At 39.1% G+C, this 12,992-nt stretch overlaps 1 protein-coding gene across 9 annotated transcripts in view; it reads left to right on the top strand.

The window, feature by feature from the left end:
* Window positions 1-12,992, top strand: part of Stxbp5l (syntaxin binding protein 5L) — a 257,234-nt gene that overhangs the window by 90,363 nt on the left and 153,879 nt on the right. For all 9 annotated transcript variants that reach the window (XM_060370356.1, XM_060370363.1, XM_060370360.1 and 6 more), the window contains exon 8: window positions 2,154-2,237. In XM_060370356.1, the coding sequence (XP_060226339.1) occupies window positions 2,154-2,237 (84 nt within the window). The remainder of the gene's footprint in view (window positions 1-2,153; window positions 2,238-12,992) is intronic.

Genomic DNA, 12,992 nt, shown 5'->3' with positions numbered 1-12,992 from the left:
ATCCAATCTATTGTTCTATGTTTTTACTTAGTGATTGAGATCTTTAATATTAGGAGTTATTGTTATTATTATTATAATATTAGGAGTTATATTATTAATTTGTTATTTTGGTTTTTTTGGTGGTGTTTTCTTAGGCCTCTTTGGTTCTAGAATTTTCTTCATTGAACAGTAAGGTGTTATTTGATTGGTCTGTCTTTATATTGACCTGCAGCGTTTTGTTTTGTTTCTGTACATTTAATGTTTTGATTATTATGTTATATGGTAGTTTATTCTCTAGTTCTATGTATTTGGTGTTCTGCATATCTAGAAAAACATCTCTTCAGATTTAGGAAATCTTTTATGATTTTGTTGAAAATATTTTCTATACCTTTGACTTGGGTTTCTTCTTTTTTACCTTTGAATCATAATTTTCGTACTTCCACAGGGCCTCCGAGTTCCTCCATGATCCTTTCCTGGATTTTTTAGATTTAACATTGTCTTTGACTGATAGACTTACTTCTTCTACCCTTTCTTCAAGACCTGATATTTTCTTGTTGATTTCAGGTCCAGTCTGTTGGTGAAGCTTTCCTTTTAGCTTTTTGTTCAACTTCCTGAATTTTTCATGTTGAGTTTTACTTCAGTTTGACTTTTTTTCTCCTTAGAGATTATATATCTTAACTTTATTTTCCTATTTTAAATTGTTAATGCAGTGGGACCTAAGCGTCTTGAATTAAGTCAATGGTGTGGTTATCTGGTCTTGTTTTTGTTGAATGAATTAAGTCAATGGTGTGAGTATCTGGTCTTGTCTTTGTTGAGTGGATGTTTAGATTTTTTTTTTCTTTGTTGTGACCCAACTTCTGCGATTACAGGTGAGGTAAACTGTGCTTGCCTTACAACCTTGAGGCCACTCTGTGCTGATCTGAAAATGGGGTGTAAGAAGTTGTCTCAGTTAAGCTAGGGAGTAGTACAGAGAGTGGGTGGGGTAGCAGTCAGGCAGACCGACTCTAAGGTCCCTATATAGAGTTCCAGTCAGCCTCCATGTAATCCCTGTTTTAATTTTCTATCCTATTTTTCTTCTAACTTTTACTTTTTAAAAATATATTGTGTCTTTCTGCTTTTGGGATACCTCACTTAGGATGGTATATACTCACTTATATAGATCTATAAGATAGGATAAACACACTGAAATCTATATACCTAAAGAAGATAAGCAAGAAAGAGGACCCAGGGTAAGATGATCAATCCTCACTTAGAAAGACAAATGGGATAAACATTGGATGTAGGAGAAAACAAGTAACAGGACAGGAGCCTACCACAGAGGGCCTCTGAAAGACTCTACCTAGCAGTGTATCAAAGCAGATACTAAGACTCATAACCAAACCTTTGGCAGAGTGCAGGGAATCATATGCAGGGAGTTAGTAAGATCTGGAGAGGACAGGAGCTCCACAGGGACCAAATATATCTGGGCACAGGTGTCTTTTATGAGACTGTTTATCCAACAAAGGACCATGTATGGATATAATCTAGAACATCTGCTCTGATGTAGCCCGTGGTAGCTCATTATCCAAGTGGTTGTCCCTAGTCAGGGGAACAACAACTATTTCTGACATGAGCTCAATGGTGGCCTCTTTGAGGGAAGAGCAGCCATGCTAGGCCACAGAGGAGGACTTTGCAGCCAGTCCTGAAGATACCTGATAAACAAGGGTCAGATGAAAGGGGAAGAGGTCCTCCCCTATCAGTGGACTTGGAAAGGGGCAGGGAGGAGATGAAGGAGGGAGGGCAGGATTGGGAGGGAATGAGGGAGCAGGATACAGCTGAGATACAAAGTTAATAAACTGTAACTAATATTAAAAATATATAAAAAAGAACATACAGAGCACACACACATAGTGTCATGTATATGTCCATGTTTCCTTAATTCTTTAGAACCCAGCAGAGTTCTTGGGTTATATTTATATTGCAACAAGGTTTACTGGCCCTTTAATTTGTTTTTAATTGCTATATCAATGTTTTTGCTTTTTTAATTTTTTAATAGTGGGAAACATTTATGTGCTGGAAATGTAGTATTAGTCAGGCTGTATTGCATGTTTTTCTTTATAGTATTATTGCTTTTTATTTGAAAGCAGTTAAAATTAATGTCAGAATTAAGAAATGGCTGTTTTACTGTTTTTCAGCTGTTAATAGGTTATGAAAATGGTACTGTAGTATTCTGGGACTTGAAATCTAAGCGGGCAGAGCTGAGAGTTTATTACGATGAGGTAAGTAATTTCTGCTGATGTTTTTGAAATGTTTGGGAACTACGTCATGTTTTTACTCTAAAGTTTTATGCTTTATTAATATTTTAATCATGGAATCTACTTGTCCCTAATTAGTTTTTAATATTCTTTTGTTATTTGTATATGTTTAAACTCTTGATTATTTTTGAATGGGAATTCTGCCTTGACTGCCATCTTGGGAAATCATTACCTATATTGGGCTTTGTATATATTCTTTCACTTATGATATATTCTTGATTTGTCTCATCTCCCTTTATTTTATCTAGGTTCAGTACATACATCTTGATTCTTGACCTTCAGATTTCTAAACGCAGTATTCAAACCTTCCTTAGGAAATTTATATTTTGTGGCTAACATTCAAGACAGTTTGAAAAGCTGTTTTCTTCTATTACTTACCTTCTTAGAATAATGAAATATTTTGTAAATAGGACCAAATAAGTGACAATAAGTATCTTGAGGTAAATTTTATTACATATAATTTAGGCTTGACTAGGTTTCTCCCCGATGACAGTTTTGATGGGCTTTTTTGATGTAGGCCATTAATTGTTTCCCATTTTAACAGAAGCTAATATAAAGACAGTACAGCAGGGATAGAAGATGAAAACGGAAGTTATTTCTTTTAGCTGTGAAAACAAGATGATCATATATACTCTTAAATTTTGAGTAAGATAAGAGTGGGAAAAGATAGAAAAAAATATACAGACCAAAAATCTCTGTCTAGTTATCATCCACTCTTGTATGGGTATATTGTCACATAATAAGGGAGCATGGATGTAGAAGCAGAAACAGTCTTTTCCATCCATTTCTTTTAGAACACTTCATTTTAGATTAGATGAATAAAATAATATCACCTAATGGACTTCTAATTGCCTTAGAATACTTGACAGTTTTTCTATTGCATCACAACAATTAAAATTTTAAAGTTTGGATGCCAAAAGGTATAGTTCATGGCCTAGAGAAATGTTTTAGTGGTTAAGAACATGTACTGCTCTTGCACAAGAACTTCTTTCCAGCACCCACATCTGGTAGCTCACAACTACACGTAACTTCAGCTCCATGAAATCTGACATCGTCTTCTGGCCTCCTCAGGCACTATCATGTACACATACCCACACATGTATGGATACACATCATTAAATATAAATCAAAATGAAATCTTTCTAAAAATTGTATTTATAAAATCCACAGTTCATTTCTTAATGGTTTTCTCAAAATAAGATTTATGGTATATATGAGAAAGTAACATTGCCAAAGAATCCAGAAGTTAATTGTGTAGTTTCTAGGCAATTTGGTCATGATTGGTGAAAAACAACCATACAAGTAATATCATATACATTTCCAATACATAAGATTCATAATAAAAATGATACCAACTAGCTAAGTTAGTATTTTTCTACTCTTAAATACACAAAATGCAAAAATATGATAAGAATATTTCTACCTTTTTCAAGGCTAAGAGCTATAGAAAAGTCCAAACACTACTATTAGAATTAGAAAAGACTAGATCAATAAGAAATAAAAAAGGAAAATGCTAAATTATGTTTTTCTTTGACTTAAAATGTGTGGAAATATATTTTCCAGCCTTAAAAAGTAAACATATTAATTCTGAAATTGAACTTTTTTCCTTCTTTTATTTTATTTTTTCTTATTAGTTACATTTTATTAACTCTGTATCCCAGCTGTATCCCACTCCCTCATTCCCTCCCAATCTCACCCACCCTCCCTCATCTCCACCCTGCCCCTTTCCAAGTCCACTGATATGAGAGGACCTCTTCCCCTTTCATCTGACCCTGTTTTATCAGGTATCTTCAGGACTGGTTGCAAGTTCTCCTCTGTGGCCTAACAGGACTGCTCCTCCCTTGGGGGGTGGGAAGGTCAAAGAGCCTGACATTGAGTTTCTGTTAGAAATAGTACTTGTTCCCCTTACTATGGGAAACCAATTGGTTACTGAGCTACCACAGGCTACATCCGAGCTGAGGTTGTAGGTTATATCAATATATGGTCCTTGGTTGAATGTCAGTCTCAGAAAAGACCCTGTGCCTAGATATATTTGGTCCTTGTGGAGCTCCTATCCTTTCCTCATCATAAGAACTCCCCTTCTTTCATATGATTCCCTGTACTCTGCTGAAGGTTTGGTTATGAGTCTTAGTGTCTGCTTTGAAACACTGCTAGGTAGAGTCTTTCAGATGCCTTCTGCGTTAGACTCCTGTCATACATTCAATGCACATCCCATTTGTCTATCTAAATGAGGATTGATCATCTAACCCCGTGTCTGCTCTCTTGATTATCTTTTTTAGGTGTATAGATTTCATTATGTTTATCATATCTTATAGGTCTATATAAGCAAGTATATACCATGTTTTTCTTTCTCCTTCTGGGAGAAAGAAAACCTTGCTCAGAAAATGATCTTTTCTGGATCCCACCATTTGCCTGCAAATTTCATGATTTCCTCCTTTTTGAGTGCTGAGTAGTATTCCATTGTGTAAAAGTATCACAATTTCTTTATCCATTCCTCCCTTGATAGACGTCTGGGTTGTTTCCAGGTTCTGGCTATTACAAATAAAGCTGCTATAAACATGGTTGAGCAAATGTCCTTGTTGTGTACTTGAGCAAATTTTGGGTATATACCTAGCAGTGGTATAGCTGGGTCTTGAGGAAGCACTATTCCTAATTGTCTGAGAAAGCACCAGATTGACTTCCAAAGTGGTTGTACCAGTTTACATTCCCACCAGCAGTGGAGGAGGGTTCCCCTTTCTCCACAGCCTCTCCAGCATGTTTTGTCACTTGAGTTTTTGATCTTGGCCATTCTGATGGGTGTAAGGTGAAATCTCAGGGTCGTTTTGATTTGCATTTCCCTGATGGCTAATGAGGTTGAACATTTCTTTAAGTGTTTCTCTGCCATTCGATATTCCTCTGTCGAGAATTCTCTGTTTAGCTCTGTTCCCCATTTTTTAATTGGATTACTTGGTTTGCTGCTTTTCAGCTTCTTTAGTTCTTTGTATATACTGGATATTAGCCCTCTGTCAGATAAAGGGTTGGTGAAGATTCTTTCCCAATCTGTAGGCAGTCGTTTTGTTTTGATGATAGTGTCCTTTGCTTTACAAAAGCTTTTCAGTTTCATGAGGTCCCATTTATTGATTGTTGCTCTTAGAGCCTGTGCTGTTGGTGTTTTGTTCAGGAAGTTGTCTCCTGTGCCAATGAGTTCTAGGCTCTTCCCACTTTTTCTTCTAACAGATTTAGAGTATCTGGTTTTATGTTGAGGTCTTTGATCTACTTGGACTTTAGTTTTGTGCAGGGTGATAAATATGGATCTATTTTCACTTTTCTGCATGTAGACATCCAGTTGGTCCAGCACCATTTGTTGAAGATGCTGTCTTTTTTCCATTGAATGGATTTGGCTTCTTTGTCAAATATCGAGTATTCATAGGTGTGTGGATTTATTTCTGGGTCTTCTATGTGGTTCCATTGATCCTCCTTTCTGTTTCTATGCCAATACCATGCAGTTTTTATTACTGTTGCCCTGTAGTACAGCTTGAGATCAGGGATGGAGATACCTCCAGATGATCTGTTGTTGTACAGGATTGTTTTGGAGATTCTGGGTTTTTTGTTTCTCCATATGAAGCTGAGAATCTTTTTTTCAAGGTCTGTAAAGAATTGAGTTGGTATTTTGATGGGAATTGCGTTGAATCTGTAGATTGCTTTTGGCAGGATGGCCATTTTTACAATGTTAATCCTACCAATCCATGAGCATGGGAGATCTTTCCATCTTCTGATATCTTCTTCAGTTTCTTTCTTCAGAGACTTGACGTTTTTCTCACACAGGTCTTTCACTTGCTTGTTTAGTGTCACCCCAAGTATTTACTGTCACTTGACGTTATTAGTGGCTATTGTGAAGCGTTTTCATTCCCTAATTTCTTTCTCGGCCCTTTTGTCTTTGGTATACAGGAGGACTTCTGATTTTTTTGAGTTGATTTTGTATCCTGCCACTTTGCTGAAGGTGTTTATCAGCTGAAGGAGTTCTCTGGTTGAATTTTTGGGGTTGCTCATGTATACTATCATATCATCTGCAAATAGTGACTCTTTGACCTCTTCCTTTCTGATTTGTATCCCCTTGATCTCCTTTAGTTGTCTTATTGCTCTGGCTAGGACTTCAAGTACTATGTTGAAGAGATATGGAGAGAGTGGGGAGCCTTGTCTTGTCCCTGATTTCAGTGGGATTGATTTAAGTTTCTCTCCATTGAGTTTGATGTTGGCTATAGGCTTACTGTGTATTGCCTTTACTATGTTTAAGTGTGTGCCTTGTATCCCTGATCTCTCCAAGACTTTAATCATGAATGGGTGTTGGACTTTGTCAAATGCTTTTTCGGCATCTAAGGAGATGATCATGTGGTTTTTCTCCTTCAGTTTGTTTATGTGGTGGATTACATTGATGGATTTCTGTATGTTGAACCACCCTTGCATGCCTGGGATGAAGCCTACTTGGTCATGGTGGATGATATCTTTGATGTGTTCTTGGATTTGGTTTGCAAGTATTTTATTGAGTATTTTTGTGTCAATGTTCATAAGAGAGATAGGCCTGAAGTTCTCTTTTTTTGTTGGGTCTTTGTGTGGTTTAGGTATTAAGGTGACTGTTGCTTCTTAGAATGAGTTTGGTAATGTACCTTCTGTTTCTATTTTGTGGAATAGTTTGAGGAGAATTGGTGTTAGCACTTCTTTGAAGGTCTGGTAGAATTCTGCGCTGAAACCATCTGGCCCAGGGCTTTTTTTGGAGGGGAGACTGTTAATGACTGCTTCAATTTCCTTGGGGGATATAGGGCTATTCAATTTTTCTACCTGATCTTGACTTAATATTGGAAGATGGAATCTATCAAGAAAATTGTCCATTTCATTTAGATTTTCAAATTTTCTGGTATATAGGCTTTTGTAGTATGACCTAATGATTGTTTGGATTTCCTCAGTGTCTATAGTTATGTCACCCTTTTCATTTCTGATTTTGCTGATTTATATATATTCTCTCTGCTTTTTAGTTAGTTTGGCTAAGGGTTTGTCTATCTTGTTGATTTTCTCAAAAAACCAGCTTTTTGTTTCATTGATTCTTTGGATAGTTTTATTTGTTTCTAATTGATTGATTTCAGCCCTGAGTTTGATTATTTCCAGCCGTCTGTTCCTCTTGGGTGTATCTGCTTCTTTTTTTTCTAGGGTTTTCAGTTGGGCCATTAAGGTGCTTGTATGTGATGTTACAAATTTCTTCTTGAAAACACTTAATGCTATAAATTTTCCTCTGAGCACTGCTTTCAATGTGTCCCATAAATTTGGGAATGTTCTGCCTTCATTTTTATTGAATTCTAGGAAGTCTTTAATTTCTTTCTTTATTTCTTCCTTAACCCAGTTGTCATTGAGTAGTAAGTTGTTCAGTTTCCATGTGTGTGTCGGCTTTTTGTTATTTCTGTTGTTGTTGAGGTCCAGCTTTAGTCCATGGTGGTCAGACAGAATACAAGGGATTATTTCAATCTTTTTGTATCTGTGAGGCTTGCTTTATGACCAAGTATATGGTCTATTTTGGAGAAGGTTCCATGTGGTGCTGAAAAGAGGGTATACTCTTTTGAGTTTGGATGAAGAGATCTGTAGATGTCTATTAGGTCCATTTGATTTAGGGACTCTGTAAGTGTTTTTATTTCCCTATTTGTTTTCTGTCTAGTTGATCTGTCCCTTGGTGAGAGTGGAGTGTTGAAGTCTCCCACTATTGAGGTATTAGGATCAATGTGTGATTTAAGCTTTAATATTGTCTCATTTACGAATGCAGGTACTCTTGTATTTGGGGCATAGATATTCAAAATTGTGATGTCCTCTTGGTGGATTTTTCCTTTGATGAGAATATAGTGGCCCTCCTTATCTTTTTTGATTAACTTGGGTTGAAAGTCTATTTTATTAGATATTAGGATGGCTACTCCAGCTTGTTTTCTGGAACCATTTGCTTGAAAAACATTTTTCCAGCCCTTTGCTCTGAGGTTGTGTTTATCTTTGTTGCATAGGTGTCTTTCTTGGATGCAACAGAATGTTGGATCCTGTTTCCGCAACCATTCGGTTAGTCTGTGTCTTTTTATTGGGTAGTTGAGTCTGCCTATGTTGATAGATACTAGTGACCAACAATTGTTACTTTCTTTTGATGTGGGGTTGGTGGTATCACTGAGTTTCATTGCTTGTATCCTTTTGGTTTTTTTTTTTTTTTTGTTTTTTTTTTGTTTTTTTTTTTTTTTTTTTTTTTTGTAGTTATCTATTTCCTCTGTTTCCTTAGATGTAGTTGTTTTCTTTGGGTTGGAGTCTCCCTTCTAGTAACTTCTGTAGAGCTGGGTTACTATGTAGATATTGTTTAAATTTGGTTTTGTCATGGAATATTTTGAATTCTCCGTCTATGTTGATTGAAAGTTTTTCTGGGTATAATAGTCTAGGTTGTCATCTGTGGTCCCTTAAGGACTGCATGATTTCTGTCCAGGCCCTTCTGGCTTTCATAGTTTCTGTTGAGAAATCTGGTGTGATTCTGATAGGTCTATCTTCATATGTTACTTGGCCTTTTTCCCTTGCTGCTTTTAACATTTTTTCTTTGTTCTGTAGGTTCAGTGTTTTGACTATGATGTGACGTGAAGAATTTCTTTTCTGGTCTAGTCTACTTGGTGTTCTGTAGGCCTCTTGTATGTTTATGGACATCTCTTTCTTTAAGTTGGGAAAATTTTCTTGAAAATATTTTCTGGACCTTTGAGCCTGATGTCTTCTCTTTCTTCTACTCCTATTATTCTTAGATTTTGTCTTTTCATGGTGTCCTTGATTTCTTGGATGTTTTGTGTTTGGAACTTTTCTGATTTTATTTTTTCTTTGAGAGAAGTGTCAATTTCTGCAAGTGTATCTTCGTTCGGCTCCTGAGATTCTTTCTTCCATCTCTTGTATTCTGTTGGTGATGCTTACCTTTGTAGTTCTTTTCTCTATGTTCTCTAGCTCCAGGTTTTTCTCTATTTGTGTTTTCTTTATTGATTCTAATTCTGTTTTCATGTCTTGAACCATTTCCTTCATCTGTTTGAATGTGGAGTCCTGCTTCTCAATGACGGCTTCTATTTTTTTGTCAGTTTCCTCTCTCTCTATCACTAATTGTGCCTCTACTTCTTTAGCTGTATTTGCCTGTATTTCTATGAGAGCTTTGTTTATTTCTTCTTTATTTGCCTTCATTTGTGTGAACATTTCTTTGAGAACTTTGTTCATTTCCTCTTTGTTTGCCTCAATTTTCGTGGTCATTTCTCTGAGAGCTTTTTTATTTCCTCTTTGTTCGTCTCAATTTCTTTGGCTATTTCTCTGATGGCTTTGTTCATTTCATCTTTATGGACCTCTAATAGCTGGAGAAACATAGTTTTGAAGTCGTTTTCTTGTATATCTAGTGAATTGAAGTGTTTATTGTGGGGTTGCTGGTGAGGTCATTATGTCCTGATTTTTGTTGGGTGTGTTCTTATGTCTGCCTCTAGCTATCTGGTTATTTATAACCCTCACTGTTTACTCCTTGAGTTTGTAGTTCAGGCTATGATGGTCTCTTTCTGTTTTCTGGACTGTTTTTTCAGGAAGATGAGAGAAGTTCACTGGTTTGGGAGTGTGTGTTGTGTTTTCAGTTTTGCCTAAGTAAGAAATGTGATGCTGGCGCTATTCGCATGCGCTTTTAGTGGGCACAATGTGCATGCGCGGATTCTCTGACTATTGCAGTGGCCTACAGGCCAGACTAGTATGCAGTTCTGTCTGGGATCCAGGGATTGTTTGCCTGGATTACTCTGGATCCACAAGGCAGAGGCTTCAGCGTTGGGGTTCCTATCCCAAGAATCCCTATGATGCCCACACTAGGGGTGTAGGTGGCAGGGATCTCGTCTGGTTGCTTGTGTGGAGAGGCCCTGGGTCTGGGGCAAACTCTCCCTAGAAGGCTCACTTACTCTTCTATGTTGGAATGCACAGGGGTTCCCCTTGCTCTCTACTCTCTGATTTGTCCTGCTGTGGAAAATGCGCCGGTAGGCTAACAGTCAGCTCTGTGGCACTGTAGTAGCAGGACTCAGTGTCCACCTTTCCTGAGTACCGCCTCTCTGTCCTTCCCCTCTGCCAGGAGGGGCTATGTTGGCTGGTCCCGGGGTGGCGGGGGAAAGAGTTGGGTTGAGTGTTCTCAATCCCAGATCCCAGGCCCAGATCTCTCTGCCAGAAGCAGCCTGGTGGTAGAACCTATGTTTGCCAATTCTGGAAGAGTACCAGGTAGGGTTGAATGTCCTCAGATCCAGAACTCAGGTTTCTCTGCCAGGGGCCACTGGGTGGGCTGGAGAGGGGGTGCTGTGTCCCATGGCAGGCGCCTCTCTGTCCTTCCCCTCTGACCTTCCCCTCCACTAGGGCAAGCTTATGGTTGTGCTCTCAGGGGAGTGTCAGGAGGGGTTGGGACTTCTCAGTCCCAATCCTGAGCCGGGGTTCCTCTGCCAGGCGTTGGGGGGCCTGCCGGTGCTAGGACTTGGTGCTAGACCTTATTGCACTGGACCTGGGAGAGTCTCAGGACGTGTTGAATGACCACAGTCCCAGGTCCCGAGCTGAAGTTTGTTTGCTAGGAGCAGCTGGCAGTACTGGGGTCGGGGCACTGTGAAGCCTCTGTGTGCCTCTCTATCCTTCTGCTCCGCTGGGACAGGGTTATGGCAGCATTCTGGTTCTTGGGGGAGTGCCCAAGAGGATTGGGTTTTCTCAGCCACCATCTCAGGTTTTTTTTTTTTTTTTTTTTTTGGTGGGAGCTGCAGCTTTCACTGGGGCTGGGGTACAGACACTGTGGTCTGTGGCAGATTCTGCTGGGCGCCTCCTGCCTCCTCCGAAGAGGGAGTAGGGTTTTGGGTGCCGGGAAGTGCCTGGGGATCACCTCCGGGGTGTCTCCCCCCGGAGGAGTCTGCCATGACCTGATTCTAGAAGGACTCAGATCATGGTTAGTCTCTTTCTTCTTGGAAGTCTAGATAACTCTGTTCTGGGTTGATCAGCCCCTTCACTCACCAATTTCCGAGTTGCGGGTCCTCTCCCCTTCAGCTAAGCTGCACACTAGCTGCCACCATCTTCTGATCTCGAAATTGAACTTTTAAGTAAAGGCTAAAATATTCTGAGTTAATAGACAATCATCATATACCTAATTTATACATAGGGATTACTTAACATCTAGACTTACATTTTTTTGTTTTGTTTTTCTTTTTTTAATTTAATTTTATTAATTACACTTTATTCACTTTGTATCCCCCATAAGCCCCCCTCCTCCCCTCCTAATTCCACCTTCCCTCTCCCTTCTTTACGCATGCTCCTCCCCAAGTCCACTGATAGGGGAGGTCCCCCTCTCCTTCCTTCTGATCTTAGTCTATCAGATCACATCAGGAGTGGCTGCACTGTCATCTTCTGTGGCCTGGTAAGGCTGCTCCCCCCCCCAATCAGGGGGATGTGATCAAAGAGCAGGTCAATCAATTTATGTCAGAGGTAGTCCCTCTTCCTATTACTATGGAACCCACTTGGACACTGAACTGCCATGGGCTACATCTGTGCAGGGGTTCTAGGTGACTTATGTTGTATATGCACATAAATAAATGATCTTACGTATTTGTCTGCTACACTACAAATTTTTAGGTCTTGTCATACTAATAGAGGTAGTCTTAAACTTCAGTTTACTTTTCAAATTTCTTAACACTTTGTTATACCTAGAAACTATCTTTAATAGGTTTCTATGATGATTTATAAATCACCGGTCCTCTTCTTAGTACTACACACAATGGGCTCTTCTGTAATTTTTCAAAGCCCATTCTTAAAATACCTATCTCATTTACTATACCTCTTTTCTCCATTTCCAATTCATTTAAATTATAGGTACTCCAGTCTGGTACACTGTCAAAAAGTAGGTGTTTGAGAGACAGAGGCAGAGTCACTAGTTTGAGGCTAGCTGAACAGTGTTGTGAGGCCCTCCATCTCAAAAACATATTTGTCTGTTGTTACATTCTCTAATTTGTGTCTGTCTGTAACAGCTCTCATTTCTTTTTTTTTTATTTTTATTTTTATTTTTTTTTATCAGTTACATTTTATTAACTCTGTATCCCAGCCGTGTCCCGATCCCTCATTCCCTCCCAGTCCCTCCCTCCCTCATCTCCACCGTGCCCCTTTCCACTGATAGGGGGGACCTCCTTCCCATTCATCTGATCCTGTTTTATCAGGTATCTTCAGGACTGGCTGCAAAGCCCTCCTCTGTGGCCTAACAGGACTGCTCCTCCCTTCGGGGGTGGGGAGACCAAAGAACAGCTCTCATTTCTAATACTACCAGTACAAGCTTCAAACTTAGTACAAATAAAAATCCCTAGCCTTTACCCCTCTCTTCTATTTATTATTTATTTATTTATTTATTTATTTATTTTACAATTTATTCATTATGTATCCCAGTTGTTGCCCACTTTCTCATTCCCTCGCAATCCTGCCCTCCCTCCCTCTTCTCCTCCCTCTTCTCCTCCCATGCCCTTCCCCAAGTCCAATGATAGGGGAGGTCCTCCTACCCTTCCATCTGACCCTAGCCTATCAGGTCTAATCAGGACTGGCTACGTTGTCTTCCTCAGTGGCCTGGAAGGCTGCTTACCCCTCAGGAGAAGGTGATCAAAGAGCCAGCCACTGAGTTCATGTCAGAGACAGTCCCTTGGAGATTGAGCTACCATGGACTATATCTGTGCA

The sequence above is a fragment of the Meriones unguiculatus genome, chromosome 17, assembly GCF_030254825.1.
Source record: "Meriones unguiculatus strain TT.TT164.6M chromosome 17, Bangor_MerUng_6.1, whole genome shotgun sequence".
NCBI lineage: Eukaryota > Metazoa > Chordata > Mammalia > Rodentia > Muridae > Meriones > Meriones unguiculatus.
This window is presented reverse-complemented; position numbering and strand designations above follow the sequence as displayed.